General features: G+C 41.9%; 1 protein-coding gene across 7 annotated transcripts in view; it reads right to left on the reverse strand.

Annotated features, from left to right (window-relative positions):
• The window catches only part of SMARCA2 (SWI/SNF related, matrix associated, actin dependent regulator of chromatin, subfamily a, member 2), a 179,781-nt gene that overhangs the window by 22,640 nt on the left and 138,370 nt on the right, over positions 1-18,771 (reverse strand). For 6 of the 7 annotated variants that reach the window (XM_061425431.1, XM_061425428.1, XM_061425433.1 and 3 more), the window contains exon 28: positions 6,882-7,099. In XM_061425431.1, the coding sequence (XP_061281415.1) occupies positions 6,882-7,099 (218 nt within the window). Of the gene's footprint in view, positions 1-6,881; positions 7,100-8,851; positions 8,948-10,164; positions 10,259-18,771 lie in introns of those variants that run through there. The other variant, XM_061425435.1, reaches the window with a different exon arrangement.

Raw genomic sequence — 18,771 nt, forward strand, 5'->3', positions numbered from 1 at the left:
ATTCCAACAGAATAATTTCAAATGATTCTGTTAGAGTGTGGAAGGACAGACCTATGTGGGTGAGCAACCTGACTGGAAAAAAGTACAAGCAAAACAAAAAAGCTTATTAAATAATGGTATGAATTTGGCTTTAAAAATGTACACTGTGCTCAGTCTGTGTCCAACTCTTTGCAACCCCATGGACTGTAGCCCGCCAGGCTCCTTTGTCCATGGCATTTCCCAGGCAAGAATACTGGAGTAGATTGCCATTTCTTCCTCCAGGGGAAAAATGTATGTTCCTACAAATGTATCTTAAAAGACAGTATGAACACTGGTGTGAATAGTCCATCTTGGATGGAAGCCTCAGGATGATACCTGAGGGAAAGCCTTTGACATCATAAATACCTAAATGTACTCCAGGTAGAGCACTCTGAAAAGAAAATATTTAAAGAAAAGGCAACTTTTTAAAGGAAGAGTCTGTCCCTTCTGGAGTGTGGTTTGACTATATGTGGCCCTTTAAAACAGTAGCCCAGCCTCACTCAAAATTAGGGAAATGCTACAAGAGACTCTCCATTTGCAAAAAGGAGTCTGTGTACAGGAATGAAACAAGTACTCTTGGTCCTTGGGTTTGCGGTTTCCCAAGTCCTTGCAAAGGTACTATAATGTACCAGGGTAAAAATGCTGGCTCTCTTGTCCCAGGTAAATGTAGCGATAATGATGTGTATTTTTTCCCCTAAAAGGAATCATGTGTGTGCATGTTCAGTCACTCAGTGATGTCCAACTCTTTGCTACCCATGGATTGTAGCCCTCCAGACTCCTTTCTCCATGGAATTTTCCAGGCAAGGATATTGGAGTGGGTTGCCATTTCCTCCTCCAGGGGATCTTCCCGACCTAGCAAATGAACCCATGTCTCCCGCACTGCAGGCAGATTCTTTACCACTGAACCACCTGGGAAGCCCCCAAAGGGACCATAAACACCAGATAATGTTATCATAGTCTTATGTAAAGGGCTCACATGACCCCTACTTCCCAGAAATCCCCTGGCCGCTTGCCTGTTCAGAACCATCTCCCCCACCGCAGGGCAAGCTAGTAGAAGCAAGTCCTGTGAGTTTTTTAACCCTCTGGCACTCAAGGCTGGAAAGGAGGTGGGGGGGGATGCAATTAATATTTCCAGGATCAATAAATGATTTTCTACAATGTGGGGAGAGCTAAGATTCAGAACATGCTGAAGCTTTCCACCAATCCTGAAGATATCATCAGGGTTTATTAAAATGAGGGTCAAGAAGAAGACAGACTAGCCTTGGGGAAGAGAGAAGAGCCTGAAGGGCATGAAGGAGAAAAGAGCCCTTCGGCCACCCCCCGGATGCCCCGCTGGGTGCCAGGGTTAGGCAGGTGTCTCCCAGCTCCCCACTGCTCCCAAGTCCATTTGCAGGGCTGCACCTGAAGTCCAGACCCTCTGGAGACAGCAGAGCCCCTCCTCAAGGAACGCTCCTGCCAGTCTTCAAACAGCTGCTAGAGGGGGAGGAGGTGCCGATAACCTCCTCATGCCCTGTTTCCAGATTCTTCAGGAATGTGAACAATGCTCAGATTTGAAAAGCAAGGCATAAGAAATGTCGGACAAAAGCTACTCATAGGAGAGTCGATAGAGCCTATCAAGCCATTTCAAATGAGTTCAAGTGTCCAGTTGCAAACTAATTACATCCTGAAAGAGTAAGTAGATTGCTTCTGCTAATGATGTTTAAGAAATCACAGAGAATAGAATCAGGAGACTAGAGATAAGCAAATGTCCCGCTTTCAAAAGGAGAAGGGAAACTCGAGAGGGCTGTGCTTGATGTGGACCTCGGGTCAAAATTTCGGAGAAATTATTCAGATGCCACAGGGCTATTTAGAGAAGATAAATAACATCATTAAGTACTGGTAGGGGGTCTCTGAGAGAAAGCCATGGCAAGCTAACCTCATTTCATTCTTTCAGCAGGGTTTCTAGGTTGATGGATTGGGGAGGCCAGAAATACAGTATATCTTGGGTTTAACTTTTTTTGATAACCTTGAGAAAGGAGAGATAAGTGTAGGTGACAATGACAGCATGGCCATGTAAAGTTCACAGATGGTCCATCAACTTTAAAGATTACTGATTAATAAATGCACGTCAACCTTAAGTGACTTTTCAGGGGCATGTTATAGAGGACGTGTCCTTTGCCCTCTAGAAGTTTCTCGGCAATAGCTTATAGCAAACCTCTGGATGACAGCAACAACTTGGGAAAACAAGTCAACGTGTCTTTTTTTAAAAGAGGGCATAAAACTCAGTGTTACATCAATGGACCAGAACGATGGGACAACAATCAGTAAGATGAAACTAGACAGGAATAAGAATAAGCAGATACAGGATAAAGACAAAAGTCAAAGGTTTAGCTGAAGGCTAACCTTGGCAGCATTCATGTGAGAAAAGAAATGTGTGTATGTGCTGCAGGGGAGTGAGTTTTTCAGCAAGCCATGTTTTCAATGGGAGTTAACTCTGAGTCAAGGTTGGTGGAGAAAGTTAACACATTCCTGAGTGATGGTAACAGAATTTTGGTGTCCAGAAAAAGAAGGCTACCGAGCATCCTGCAACTAGCCGCCAAGGGAGTCCTTCTGGAGTTCCGGGTGCCATGTTTTTAATGGGGCACTAAGGAAGCAAACTGTGTCTAAGGAAGGGGACGAGGGTGGCCCAAGTCCAGGCTTCACTCAGACGGCAAAGTGAGGCGTTTCAACTTGAAGGAGAATGGCTTGAGGCTGATATGTTTATGCATATTTTAAAGGCTATTTCTCAGAATGAGAAGACTGACTCTCTGAAGTTCCAAGCAGAACAAATAGCTAGAAGTCAGAGGGCTGAGTCTGTCTTAATATAGGAAATGCCTGTCGTGTTTAGGGCTGTCCTTTGGTGTCGTGAATGGCTTCCTGACACAGTGAGCTGAGGCTGGGCGTGTCCACACGAGGTTAGGTGATAGTCTGCTGGGGGTGACACAGGGAGACACAGCTGGGAAACTGGACCAGACAGAGCCGAAACCCCTTCAATACTAAGAATCCCCTCTGGGAAACTCCCTCCTTATCTCAGGAACTATAAGCCATGCCTCTAGACTGGGAATAGCTCCCCCAGACCCCATTCTTCACCATCTTATTCTCCATCTCTTCACAGGGGCGATTTTAGAGGGTACAGATGTAGACTGGGATAAGTCCCTTTTCCAAGAAGTAAAGACCCTTAGGTTACATATCGTATTAACTGACAGTACAATTTTAAAAGCTTTCTATGTAAGCACGCTTAATAAATCAAAACAAAGCCCTCCAACACTACCTCACATCAAGTTTTCTACTGGAGATATAAGATGATGAGAATGGCAATAATAGACCAGTGCTACCTCTAGTAGAGACGGCTGTAGAGAGATTTCATATTTGTGTCACATAGGATTATTGGCTTTTTTCTGGGGGGGGCAGGGTGTCACATTTTTGAAAAGTACCTCTCTAAAAAAATTAGGTCTGGCACTGAAAACAAAAGCAATAAGTAGATACTTAAATTATCCTTGTTCTTTTTAAAAATATAAAGCTACATCTGTCCCGAAATCATGCAAGAACTTTGGGGGGAAAAAAAAGAAGACTGTCTCCTAAGAGCTAATTAATTCTTATATATTAGTTAAATATAGATGCCCGTTCTTATTTAATATTCTATTAATCTCCAGGACTATCAGAGCCCTAACATTTGACTGAGGTGATGGGAAGGAGGTTGGTCCAGGTGGTATTTCTTTCACAGGTAGGTTGAATTACTATATTAGTCGCTGACTTTACGGGTGCAAAAATCTCAACACATGGAGAAGTACATTTCTCGGCAGCATTTTCTAAAACCAAAAATATGATGTATCTAATTAAAGGCGCTCCTAATTTGAGTGACTCCTACTTGAGCGCCAAATTTGGTAAGAGACATAAAAAACATAGAGTAAGCTTTTTTTCTAGAGGATGACTAACACGAAATGCATATGAAACATGCAGAATGTACTTCCCAGAACATACCTAAATGTGGGTGCTAATAGAATAAGTACTTTAAGGAAAAGTAAAATAAATAAAACCAATGAAAGAGGAAAAAAACAAATGATTCAATGCCTGCATGTTGAAATATTTAAATATCCTCGCTCTGTAGTACAACCAAAGGCATGCTCCATCATCAGTCCCAGGGAAACTGCATGTTCCTGGTTTTAGAAATTACAGTATGAAAACCGTATGAGCAAGGACATTTTCTTTATGGTGCTCAGAGCTCCGCTCACCCACCTGATTTGCTATAAATAGTCTGAAAGGCTGATTATTAATAATTAAACTGTTCAAAGAGCTATATTAACTCATCAAATCCTCCTAACACCTCTAGAGGCAGGTACTGTAATCACTCCATTTTGTGGACGAGGAAACTGAGGGTCAGGGAGGTTAAGTCAGTTGCCCAGCTGCCCCACAGGCAGTAAATGGTAGAGTTCGGATTGGAATGCAGGTAGTTAAGCCAAGACCAGAGCTTAAACTACTGTGCTATGCTTAGCTGAGGTTTAAGGGAGAGACCTTCATATGACTCTGTATTTGGGGGTGGTTTTTGGAAAAGTTGTCAGCCTATGGCCCTGTGCATCAGCAAATCACAAACCCAAAAGGTTACGGAGCTGGCAGGTGATCTAAAGGAGTGAAATGAGCCAGGAATGAAAAATACAACGATAAATGACAACCGACACTCCACACTGGAGGGATGATAGCGGCCGGTGGGGACGGTGGCCATCCAGAGAGGGACAGCCCACGGGGGAGGGGGGGCAACGGCCAATTCTCTGCTCTGACGGGTACCTTAGAGGAGCCTAGGGACAGTGCTGCTGCCAGACTTTTAGGTGTTTCAAAAAAGGTGGTGATGCTGGTGGGGTGGGGGAACCCTGATGCTTTATAGGAATTCTCGCTAGATTTATGTGCTTGCTTTAAAAAAGAAAGAAAAAAAAAGAAATATAAAACAAAACAATCTGTTGGCAGTATGTGGTTTACCGGGTGGTGACCTCTTTTATACCATTAAAGGAAGAGATAGACATCACCTGGAATAAAAGGACTTTCTAAACCTCCAAGGACTTCCTTGGCTCTTCTCAGTGTTCCGGCAGACCTAGGCTCACTCAGCAGGTCATGAACACAATGCCTGTTAAACATCAAGGCACACCTGGTCAAAGCCACAGACGTGTCTCTCTCCAGAGACAAAGGCAAAAAGTTAGAGGTATATGCAGAATGACACCCTCTACTTATTTCTCTCTATGCCAGGAGCTAATAAATAAGGTCTAAGTGTCCAAACTGACTTCCTGGAAACGATTTCTGCCTCCAGCCAACCTACCAGTATAGCCAAGAAGGGACAGAGACTTGACAGAGAGCACGACTTATGCTTGGGTGACAAGTCTGCGTGTTCACCTGGGCAAAGAATGATCTCGTGGCCAAACTTCCTTTCCTAGATTACTGTCACTCCCCCATGTCAATGAACATCTTATCCAGACGTGATGTAATGGGGCCGCCCTTTGTAGCCACTTTAGAATTCTCAAAGGAAATGACTTAAAAAAAAAAAGAAAAGAAAAGAAAACAGTGAGAACAGTAAGCAGGAGGGAACCCGAGACACCCGGGAGGGAAAGAGGCCCGAGAACTTCAGACTCTGTTCACACACAGTTGCGCCTATTCCCCTTTCACTGTTTTCTGAGAAGTCTTTATATTTTCTGTAAGGAGCTATTAATAAAACCCTATGGTTGAAAATTTCTTGCTTGTTCTACTTAATCTTTATGATGAGGTTTTCTTCCTCCTACAAAAACATGTGCTAAAGTTACAGTGAAGGACTAAAAGCACAACTTAAGTTATTTGTGGCAAACAATTCCAGGTATACAGAGCAGCAGAGTTAATATCAAAGGTTTCTGGTAACTAAAAATTGATTCATGACACTAGGAAACCAAGACATAAAATGTGTTTTTTCTCATCAGTTTTTTCAACTGAAATGAGATGTGACCTTCCAATTAAAACTGCATCACATGATTACTGAATAGAAACCAAATCAACTAACCAAAATGTAGCCTAATTTATCAACTACATACAGCTGCTTGACATCTCAAAACATCTTTACTTTGGTTTTCAAATAATTGTTTACTGTTTAAAAATGGCCTGGAGATAGTGTCTGGTACAGATTTCTCAAAGTTCACATTCAAAAGCTCCATGAAAAAGAGATAAAGTTGCTGGAAAACCATCCTCTTTAGGTAGGGTTATTAGGAAGAAGGAGATGGCTTGAACAAGTGCTCAGAAATTTATATGGAAGGATTGAAAAGAGTGAAATTATACCTTTGGCTTGAGTTGTTAGAGGGGGAAAAAAAGTCTTAGCATAGTTAAGGTGAATATTCACGTTAAGACTTTGTTTTAAACCAAACCGACGCTTCCATCAAAATACCTTGGAAGGAAAGAAGAACCGGTATTTTGATGGAAGCATCGGTTTGGTTTAAAACAAAGTCTTAACGTGAATATTCACCTTAAATGTGCTAAGACTTTTTTTTCCCCTCTAACAATTCAAGCCAAAGGAATAATTTCACTCTGTTTCCAATCCTTCCATACAAATGATGGTTATTTCGGAAATCCCTTAGGGTTTTGTTTTGTTTTTTAATTTTGTCATCTAAACTCCTATTTCCAAATATCTTACATAATACCTGGTAAAACATCATACAAAATATCAAGTGTAGCCTCTCTAAATTGCATCCAAGTTTACTGATACCTCTGGAGCAAAAACCATAAACCAGGAGGAAGAAAGGGCCCTAGAACCCAGGGTGCACCCCGATGGATCATGCTCTGCAGGCAGCAGCACGTGTGGTCTTGGTGAAGACGACGGAGGTGAGGGACTGAGTGCTCACCTGTCTTTGTAGTTTATCACCGTGTCAATGATCGCATTCATCTGCTTCGTCAGTTTAGGGGGATTTGGTGACAGCTTCTCAGCTGGAGGGCGACCTCTCCTCTTCTTGGCCTTCTCCACATCTTCTTTTGCAGGATCTTTATCCACGTTTCTTCGTCTTTTTCGCTTCTTAAGCCGGACTTCCTCTTCCATTTCTTCCAAATTGCCGTCTTCAATGGCCTGTTAATTGGAAATGAAGGAGAAAAATTCAAGACAAGAGAATACTAAAAAGAAAAAAAAAATTAGATAATTAGAACAAAATGAAACAAACAAAGTAGAAATTAACAGTAATCAGTGAAATAAGAAGAAAAATAGAAAACCACCATATTGGATAAATGTATCTTTAACCCAAGTCTTATTTCCTGATCAAAATATGTGAAGGCCCGAAACACTAATAGCAAAGAATGTGACAAATACGAAGAGATTTATACATTTAAGTGTTTGAAGATAACTAAAACCAAATGACATTTCAGCTCGATGTAGGAAAAAGACCTTTACTGTCTTATTTCTGTAGAGAGTCAAAGGTAAACTGAAACAAGGGGTGAATGAGGAAAAAATTTCCCTAAGATTGCATCCTTACATTCATATAAGCTTTGACCTTCTCTTCTTTGAGGTTTTACATCAATTTATTCATGATTCACAACGTAAGTCAAAATTCCATCCAGATTTTCTTCTAACATAGCAATTAGTAAACAAGGAAACGGGAAGTACAAAGCCACATTCCTGGGTAAACGCACTTAAATCATCCGATAAAGAACACACACACTCACAAACAAAAAACACTTTTTTCCAATTACCTGCAAACGCTTGCTTTAAACCAGAGCCAGCAGCACTAGTGCAGAGAGATAATAAAATAGCTATAAAAACAACCAGGTATAAGAAGAAGCCTGTTCATAATGGGCTAAGAGATCCATGTGACAGACCCAGAAGTTTAAACTTTTTTCCCCCTCCTGGTTAATCTCAAAACTTAAGGAAAATAAAGGGAAAGGAAAAACTGCAAAGAAAAAAACAGCAATAGATAAGAGAAAATTTGACCATGGAAAAGAAAATTTTTAAAAAGACCTTTAAATTGCATATCAAGATTGGTTTCTCACACAAAATAACTGATGTTGTTATTTGTTCCTCCTGCCTCTCAATATTGCCTCCAGTATGCAAATGCTAATCAATCCTTTCTCGTAGCTGAAAAGAGCTCTAATCATAAGGCAATTACCTTCATTTCTCCACAGCACCAAACATGGCTAATATTTATGATCATGTGAGTATAACAATCAATATAAAGAGTGATTACAGCTCAGACATAATTTCTTTCACTTATGTACAATGCCTTCTGAAAAAGAAAGGTTTTGTGAAGAAAACCTGGTGCAGAACACAAAACAACCTGGCATGTTAAAAATGCCAGTGGGATTTCAGAAAGAAAAAAATAGGCTTTCTATGCATCTTCCAATGTGCAAACCCAGAGAAGCAACATGCACACAGACAGAATCCTAAAGGGACAGCCTGAGCCCAGGCCTTAATAATCAAAAGACAATTTCCATCACGATCCTACAGTGTGCAGATAACCACTATGAAGGAGGCAAGGTCTGATGAGTTATGAGGAAAAAGAAAAAAGAAGGAAGAAAAAAAAAAAAGCTCCACGTTATTTCATTAATATTCATTTGACTAAAAGCAGGACACCCACTATACAGCTAAACACACTGCAGCTAAAGCGAAGATTAAGAAAAGGAAATTTGTCCCGCAAATCTTGGAGGCTGAACATGCTAATAATAAATACAGCATGCAAGGCTGTCAACAGTTAATGGTATTGCTCTCCTCAAGCACCCAGTTACACACAGAAATACGGAGAACACCGGCTTTTGATGTGTTACACACCTACACATGCCTGGGATGTAGTTCTACTGAATCTTCAAGACGGCAACGAAAAAGGATATTTACCTTACCACTATCAGCAGGCCGGCTATCGGAAATCACAGTTAGTGGGGATAAAATTAACAAGCCAGCAAAGCAGCGAGCTGCTAGTCTCTTCATCAGCTGATCAGGAAAAAAAAGAGAGCTGGGGAAAGGCTATGTTTTCATATACAAGTAATTTTATTTTACTGAAAATTTAATACTGAAAGGATTGTGGAGACTCAAATCTGCTGTTTCATTCTACCTACTACAAGGCCCGAAGCCTTCCTCCTTCAGCCTGTTTTAATATTGACAACTACTTATCATATTTTTTTTTCCCCCTGATTATTCCAGGCAGCAGAATTAGAGATTTTTAGCTCAGGTGGTTTCTCATTCTTACTCACATTTGAACAATTAAGCCAATAAGAAAACAAATTAATATTCAAATTTATATAAAAAAAAAAACAGGTATGCTTTTTTTTGTATTTTAAAGCTTATTTTAGTGCTTTAAGAAAATAGGCTGCGTGGTTTTGGAGCAGTCTAAGATGATTTTTTTTTTGATAAAAGAATTATTTCATTAAATGCATGTAAGTTAAAGCAATGTGCATGTTCTCAAGTTTAAGTATTTTAATACAATATATTATTCTCTTTAAAGAAAATCCCAAACAACTGTGACACTTCACTTTCAGTTTCATGCTGTAAAATTTTTCATTGTTTTTCTTTTCTGGGGGATAAATGGAGAGGGGGGAAGTTGTGAAAGGATATTTCTCCTCTTACCCCTCCCTTAATTTTGCAAGAATGGAACAAACCATAAGCTTGTGATATTTGGACTTCTCAATCTCTAAATCTGGGAGTAGCTAAGAAGCGAAAACAAATTAAACTGCAAAAAGAACCAGGGAGACCATTTTTATTACAATTGCTAATACGTGCAGATTCTTATTAAATTTAGGGTTTGGAATTACAAGGAAACACACAAAGTACTGACCATTATTCCCCTTAAATTAAGGTTTTATGCAGGAATGCAGAGAACTACAAAACATTTTCCCTCCTCCCCAAAGACCCCAAACACATCCATATGCAGTGCTTTATGTTCAGGGATTTCTAAGGGTCTTTTTCTAATGGAAATCAATTCACTAAATATTTCCCAGTGCTTCTCGCACTTAAGAGAGTGGAGTAAGATTACTCCAGCCTGAAAGTAAAATTATTCATGGAAAATTTAAAATTGTTCTCCTCTTTTAAAAAAAAAAATATTTATTCAACTGGCTTCACTGACACTACTCAGGGCTAGGGGCTAGTGACACACACACAAAACTTGCTACACAATGCTCAAGTACTACCCCACAAAGAATTCCCTTCCAAACCTTTTACCAGCACAATATTGAAATAAATCACAGAAGCAAACCCCCAGTTTCCGACTGGTGACGTGTTGCGCAAGAGTGCGAGCCCTAATTCAACATACAGACGGCTCCCATGCTGAACTGCCTCTAGATTTAATGAAGTGAATAGGAAGGAAGTCGGGGAAAAAAAGTGTACAAATAAGAAATTAACGCTTTCCTTCCCTACCCAAACGGTGAGACACAACTATAGCGAAGTTTGCTGAGGCGCTTCTTCCCTTAAAGGCACACGGCACCCATTTGGCTCCCGAAGTCGCTAAGAAAGAAAAAAACCCTTCTGGTGATAAAAAATCCCCAGCCAAGTTAAAATAGTTAAGCTTATTTCAGCCTGCGTTTTTTTTTCCTGAATGAAGCTGGGAATTACTCCTTCTTCCACTGGATGGCAACCTTCTTCCCCCCACCCCCTTTTTTCTCTTTCTCTTTCAATTTAAAAAAAAATTTTTTTAAAGAATACATGATGATGACACAGGATATTCAAGGATAAGATACAGAGTGGCTTTTTCCTCAATCAGTTAAGAAAGCAGTGTGTGTGTGTGTATGTGTGTAGGTTCTGATCATAAAATGCAGGATAAGGTTGGTGTGTGTGTGTGTGTTTGTATGTATGCAGGTTCTGATCATAAAATGCAGGAGACAGTCGGTATGTGTGTGTGTGTGTGTGTGTGTGTGTGCATCCATGTGTGTGTGTAGTAGGTTCTGATCGTAAAATGCAGGAGAAGGTTGGGGTGTGTGTGTGTGTGTATGTGTGTTTGTGTGTGTAGGTTCTGAACATAAAATGCAGGAGGAGACAGTCCGTGGAGACGGTCGGTAGTACAGGATTAGCTGTTTTAAAGCAAACAGTTTGCAGCTTACAGAGCACATGGCAGACCCGGGAATAAGCCACACGTGGGTCCAGCCATGCCCCCCTCTGTCATCCCGACACACACTAAGTCTTAGTGAAAGATGAACAGTCCAGAAAGTGCGCATTATCCTGACTCTTCTCAACCCCAGGGTACAGCGAGGTGCTGTTATATGTTACTCCACGATGCCAGGCAGCAGCAGAAGGGATCCATGACTATGAATAGGTGAACAGGGACGAGCAAACAAAAGCCACAAGCCAGCTCTGGGCACACCGTTTCCCTGTGGCTGTCTTTTCCACTCAGCATCTCCAAACACACCGAGCTGTGTGGCACAGCCCTCACAGTGGAACAGACCATCTTCAGAAAAACTAAATGGAGGAATTCGAAAGCAATTCTAGACAATGCATGGATGATCTTTTTGGAGATGAAATAGGAAATTCCGTATTCTAAATTCAAATATCTGGTATTTAAATATCTGCCCCCTGACAAGGTTTCTCTCTGTGTGTTTCTTCTCTTTACCCCCTGTTTCTCTGGGGGTCCTTCTCCCTTAGGACTCTAATTGGATTCCAGAAGGCCCTCAGATGCTGCTGGAGGTAGGGGTGAGGGTTACAGAACTGAGGGCTAAGCAGTAAAGACAGAGGATTGGTGCCAATTACATGTCAATTCCACTGCTTCCTGCGGACCACTAAACTTCATTCCAATATTCAGGGAGACTAGACCTCCCTCAAGCCCTGCTAAGACCTAGAAGCAAATAATACAGGTAATGATCCCCCCAGACAACCAGGGGAATAGGAGCAGCGACTACAACCAAAAAGTGGCATTTTAAAGAAAATTCAAGATTTCATGGATAAGAAACATTTTTATAATAGGAATATTTAACAACAACAAAAATTGAACATGGAGCTCTTGCTCAAAATGCCACAATCATTTCAGTCACTCGGTTTCATAACGACTATAGCAATTTTGGATACAGAATTTCAGATCCATGGCAGAAACTGGACAATTGTTTTTGATTATCATATGAAAATTAATAAAGGGAAGCCTCATGAAAATGGAGTCAGGAGGCCAAAAGGGGGAGCTCTCACAAAGCACCACTGCATGTCAATCACAGGAAGAACTGTCAGATTCAGACCCTGAGAAGAATCATCAACAGGACAGATTCACCAGTTACAGGACCTGACTGGAACAGATATTTGGTTGACCTTTGAACAACACAGGTTTGAACTGTGTGAGTCCACTTGCACACCGATTTTTACCAGTAGGAACTACTACAGCACTACATGATCTGCAGTTGGTTTAATCCCAAGTTGGGTGCAGAGGACCTGCAGGTGTGGGGGCCCACTCTAAGTTACACACAGATTTCTGACCGCAGAGAGGGCTGGCACTCCTAACCCCCGCACTGCCCAGGCTCAACTGTACACTGCATCTCCTATAAGACAACCACTACCCCAGCAACCCAGCCGGTGAGAAACCATTATCACTCCAAACCCTTCCTTTTCTCCAAACAACCCTCCCCAACTTCTTCCTTTTTATCCATTAAAGAACACTCCTCTCCTTTGTTTGTTGGACTTGTCTATGATTTTTGTTACAGCATGGTTGTCCTGAAACATAATTCTATGCTATTCCTGAACAAACTCATTTTTGCTGATAAAATAACTTTTATTTTTGAGGTCAACAATTACCACCCCTGCCCCAAGCCATCTGTTAGGTCAATATGCATAAAATCAAATTTCCAGAGGTAAAATAAGCAAGACACAAAAAGACAAATATTGTACAATTCCATGTACATCAAAAAGGATAGCAGTGGTCCTCAGGGGTCAAACAGATAGGGGTGTGAGAACTGACTGATTAATGAGTACAGAATTTCAGTTTGAGATGATGAAAAATTTCTGGAGCAGAGAACAGTGGTAGGTACACAATAATGTACTGAAGTATACACTTAAAGAGTGGTTAAAATTATACATTTTACGCTATGTGTTTTTTATCCCAACAAAAAAAGTCCCTGTAAAAGAAAACAAATTCAACATTAAGGAAAAATCCCCAACAACTGCAGGTTCATACATGTTCCTTGCACCTCAGCACATAATGCTGTGAAATCTTGCGAGTTTTCCTTCCAAACTCAAACTTTACAATATTTCAACAAGAAGCACGTTTGGTCTTGTCCTGGCCAATGACTAGAAGCCTTTTCAGAAATCTTCAATTACTCACTCATTCAGTGTTATTAAGGAAACATCCATGATGTAAGGAAATTCCCGTACACAAGACATACCTGTTCACAAACTTTGTACCATTGTTACCAAATGCCTCAAACACTCAAGAATTGAAACAAATTAATCTGAAGGCTAAGAATTTTAGCACAGTTTTAAAACAAAATTTTTTCCTCTGGGGTTCAATTAACTGATGACAATTTTATAGACCCCCATTTCTTAATTCACTCATCTGTGAGGCAAATCAGAGGCCAGCTGAGTTCCCTGCTCTCCCTAAGTTGGGGACTGAGATGGACAATGTTGGCCACTCAGGGAAAGCAGATGGAGCCTCAGTTTAACTCAATTTCTGATACTGAGAGCTTTTCAGTTTCTTGTTTGATCACTTTAGATCACATTCGCAACAATGATCCAAGGCTCTTTCTTTCCCTCTGATAGCATAAGGAAGCCACAGAAGGAGACCTGGAGAGGAGTGGGGAAAGGGGGCCACTCTTTATACAGTGAGACAGAGTAAATTAGTACCTATTTCAGGTAAAAGAAACTTGAGGTTAGAAGAGGGAAAAAAATACATGGATTATTAAAATTATAAGCATGGGATTCTCCAGGCAAGAATACTGGCGTGGGTAACCATTCCCTTCTCCAGGGGATCTTCCCAACCCAGGGATCAAACCCACATCTCCCTCATTGCAGGCAGATTCTTAACCATCTGAGCCACCAGGGAAACCCCATAAAAGTTATTTAAGCTTCAAGATCAACTATGTACCTTTGTGGCAGTAGTAAACATAATGCTCTATTCAGAGAATGACTTGGATGCAGGGGAGGGTGGTCCCCCAAACTTCTGGCCCCATCACTCCTGCCACATTATAAACACAGTGCATTAACACCTTTGTTAGGCACGTGTTACACTTCAGCTCCCTTGGTGGAATCAACCACAGAGCCCAAGAGAGAACTTGGGAGCCTGTGAAAGCAGCTTAGAGCAACAGTGGAGAATTAAAGAAATACATGTCGGCTCTCTTACCCCAAGACCATTCACCAGTCACTATCAACTCCTAACAGACAAAACTTCACCTGCTTCTTTCCATAGCAGAGCTTCTCCGGGGGCCTAGACCACCTGTGTACTTGGAGGTTCTCAGGATATTAAAAAGGAAGAAGAAGAAGACATGCAGAAAGAATTGTGGCATAATTTCAAAGCTTACAAAGAATAATTTAATGCATCTGAGACTGAATGATTAGGGGTGTAACCTCATTGAGAGATGACGACAAATGGTGAAGTGCAGGTCCTGGGGTCAAATAATCAATACTTTTCTGGGTTTTCCTGTGACAGGCTGTCCGTGAAGCTTACAGGCCACCAGCACAAGACCAGTTCTCTGTCTGTAAACCCACCACGATTAAAGCATCAAATTCAAAGGAATTCAAATGGGGGCAAGGGTGAGAACAGGACACTTGTTCTGCTTAGGGCAGATGCAAAGAAGGCCACCAAGAGCCAAGTTCCAAGCGAGGAGACCACAAAGGTAAAGCAACATGAGAAATCAGGAGCACGGTGACTGGAGGCCATCTCTTAGAGGAAGGAAAGAGCATCAATTTCAATAAACCTGAAGACGCATGGCATCGTGAATCCTTCTCAGCTACTGCTGCCATCGCCACGGACATCGGGGTCCGTGGTTCACAGGCTGCTCACCGTGCTGCTGGGTGCTTCATGCTTTATACACATTTGCTCATTTCATCCTTACAACAACCCCCTTAGGTCCTGTTATCCTCCTCATGTTATAGGTGAGGAAACTCAGGCATGCAGAGATGAAGCATACCGTACTGGATCAAGAGATACAAACTACTCTATAAAGTAGGTGAACGACAAGGACACACTGCAGAGCACAGGGAACCGCAGCCGTTATCTTGTAATAACTTTTAATGGACTACAGTCTGTAAAAATACTAAATCACTATGCTGTGCACCCCAAATTAATGTAAGATTGTAAATCAACTATACTTCAATTAAAAAATTGAGCGGTGTAAACTCTAGAAGTCTGACTGCATAAGCCCTACGCACATTGGGAGGTTACTCTACTTCACAGAACAAAGGATGTCTCTGAGCCACCAAAGTGAAAGTGTAAGTTGCTCAGTCATGTCCGACTCTTTGCAACCCCATGGACTATACGGACCATGGAATTCTCCAGGCCAGAATACTGGAGTGGGTAAGCTGTTCCTTTCTCCGGGGGATCTTCCCAACCCAGGGATCAAATCCGGGTCTCCTGCATTGCAGGCAGATTCTTTACCAACTGAGCTATCTGGGAAATATAAGCCACCAAGAAGAGGCTAAATTATGCTCAGGCTTAGGTGAATAATACAGTCAAGAACATTGCATGGTACATCTTGGGAAGACTTCGGCAAAGACAGAAACACGCACGCACATGTGTGCTTACATACATGGCACACAGATGGACACACACACACGTACACAGTCCTTGCTTTGCATGGAAGTGAGGGACATAAAAATGACTATACAAGCTGAGACTGAACAAAGTCATTCTGATGATCAACGGGAAAATTATGGTCATTTTATGACACTGACAAATCCATGTCAAAGCATTAACTCATTGTGGGTTATGCATGTACAGGGGAATTAAAAACATAGTAAAATGAGTATTTAGTACCCTAATTTAAAACATGAGAAATATGGCATTAAAATGGTAAAAAAAAAATCTATCCAGAACATTTGGATAGCACTTGCCTTCTTATTTTCATCAAATAGCTTAGGATACAGACCAAGACCCTTTTCTAAGCCTTGGCAAATTGCCAAGAATCAGCTTTCAACATTTTATGCTTTGCCCTTTCAATGTTGTGAATCCCCCTCACGTTCCTTTAATGTGTTTTTTTGGTCTGTTTGGTACTGTCACTTCCTCTGGGACATCTTCGTCCTTTCCATCACGACTGTTTTCTTCATTACGTCATTAAGTTTGCCTTACTAAGTTTCTCTGGCTGAATATCTAGAGTCCACTCCAAAGGCCCCTGTGTGAGCCTATGTCTTTCTTCATTTAAGGTGAGGGTGGACCTTCTGATAAGGTGGTCCTCCAAGAAAGATCTGTCTAGGGTTTGGTTGCAAAGAGTCAGATACGACTGAGCAACTGAAACTGAACTGAACTGAACTGAGGTCATTGCTGCTGCTGCTGCTGCTGCTGCTAAGTCACTTCAGTCATGGCCGACTCTGTGCAACCCCAGAGACAGCAGCCCACCAGGCTGCGCCGTCCCTGGGATTCTTCAGGCAAGAACACTGGAGTGGGTTGCCATTTCCTTCTCCAATGCATGAAAGTCAAAAGTGAAAGTGAAGTCGTTCAGTCATGTCCGACTCCTAGCGACCCCATGGAATGCAGCCTACCAGGCTCCTCCATCCATGGGATTTTCCAGGCAAGAGTACTGGAGTGGGTTGCCACTGCCTTCTCCCTGAGGTCATTCAGTTCAGTTTAGTCGCTAAGTCGTGTCTGACTCTTTGGGACCCCATGAATCACAGCATGCCAGGCCTCCCTGTCCTTCACCAACTCCCGGAGTTCACTCAGACTCACGTCTATCGAGTCAGTGATGCCATCCAGCCATCTCATCCTCTGTCGTCCCCTTCTCCTCCTGCCCCCAATCCCTCCCAGCATCACAGTCTTTTCCAATGAGTCAACTCTTCGCGTGAGGTGGCCAAAGTATTGGAGTTTCAGCTTTAGCATCAGTCCTTCCAAAGAAATCCCAGGGCTGATCTCCTTCAGAATGGACTGGTTGGATCTCCTTGCAGTCCAAGGGACTCTCAAGAGTCTTCTCCAACACCACAGTTCAAAAGCGTCAATTCTTCAGCCCTCAGCCTTCTTCACAGTCCAACTCTCACATCCATACATGACCACAGGAAAAACCATAGCCTTGACTAGACGGACCTTTGTTGGCAAAGTAATGTCTCTGCTTTTGAATATGCTATCTAGGTTGGTTATAACTTTCCTTCCAAGGAGTAAGCGTCTTTTAATTTCATGGCTGCAGTCACCATCTGCAGTGATTTTGGAGCCCCAAAAAATAAAGTCTGAAACTGTTTCCACTGTTTCCCCATCTATTTCCCATGAAGTGATGGGACCGGATGCCATGATCTTCGTTTTCTGAAAGTTGAGCTTTAAGCCAACTTTTTCACTCTCCTCTTTCACTTTCATCAAGAGGCTCTTTAGTTCCTCTTCACTTTCTGCCATAAGAGTGGTGTCATCTGCATATCTGAGGTTATTGATATTTCTCCTGGCAATCTTGATTCCACCTTGTGTTTCTTCCAGTCCAGCGTTTCTATGATGTACTCTGCATAGAAGTTAAAGAAGCAGGGTGACAATATACAGCCTTGACGTACTCCTTTTCCTATTTGGAACCAGTCTGTTGTTTCATGTCCAGTTCTAACTGTTGCTTCCTGACCTGCATACAGATTTCTCAAGAGGCAGGTCAGGTGGTCTGGTATTCCCATCTCTTGAAGAATTTTCCACAGTTTATTGTGATCCGCACAGGCAAAGGCTTTGGCATGGTCAATAAAGCAGAAATAGATGTTTTTCTGGAACTCTCTTGCTTTTTTCCATGATCCAGCGGATGTTGGCAATTTGATCTCTGGTTCCTCTGCCTTTTCTAAAACCAGCTTGAACATCTGGAAGTTCATGGTTCACATATTGCTGAAGCCTGGCTTGGAGAACTTTGAGCATTACTTTACTAGCGTGTGAGATGAGTGCAATTGCACAGTAGTTTGAGCATTCTTTGGCATTGCCTTTATTTGGGATTGGAATGAAAACTGACCTTTTCCAGTCCTGTGGCCACTGCTGAGTTTTCCAAATTTGCTGGCATATTGAATGTAGCACTTTCACAGCATCATCTTTCAGGATTTGAAATAGCTCAACTGGAATTCCATCACCTCCACTAGCTTTTTTTGTAATGATGCTTTCTAAGGCCACTTGACTTCACATTCCAGGATGTCTGGCTCTAGGTCAGTGATCACACCATCCTGAGGTCATTAGGGTGGGTGCTAATCCAATATGAGTGGTGTCCTCCTAAGAGGAGAGGATTAGGACACAGACACAGGACACTGCCAGTACCTTGATCTCAGACGTCTTGCCTCCAGAACAATGACAAAGTCAGTTTTTGTTGTTTAAGCCGCTCGGTATGTTCTATTTCGTTTGGTAGCCCTGGCAAACTAATATAGATGATAACTGGAATCTCTTATTTGAGGGACTGATTTTTTTAACTGTATCATGATAATGAACATTTGTAAGTAATGCAATCAGTTAAGTTCAGTCGCTCAGTCGTGTCTGACTCTTTGTGACCCCATGAATCGCAGCACGCCAGGCCTCCCTATCCATCACCAACTCCCGGAGTTTCCTCAAACTCATGTCCATCGAGTCAGTGATGCCATCCAACCATCTCATCCTGTCGGCCCCTCCTCCTCCTGCTCCCAATCCCTCCCAACATCAGGGTCTTTTCCAATGAGTCAACTCTTTGCATGAGGTGGCCAAAGTATTGGAGTTTCAGCTTTAGCATCAGGCCTTC

Source organism: Bos javanicus, chromosome 8 (genome assembly GCF_032452875.1).
Source record: "Bos javanicus breed banteng chromosome 8, ARS-OSU_banteng_1.0, whole genome shotgun sequence".
Classification (NCBI taxonomy): Eukaryota; Metazoa; Chordata; class Mammalia; order Artiodactyla; family Bovidae; genus Bos; species Bos javanicus.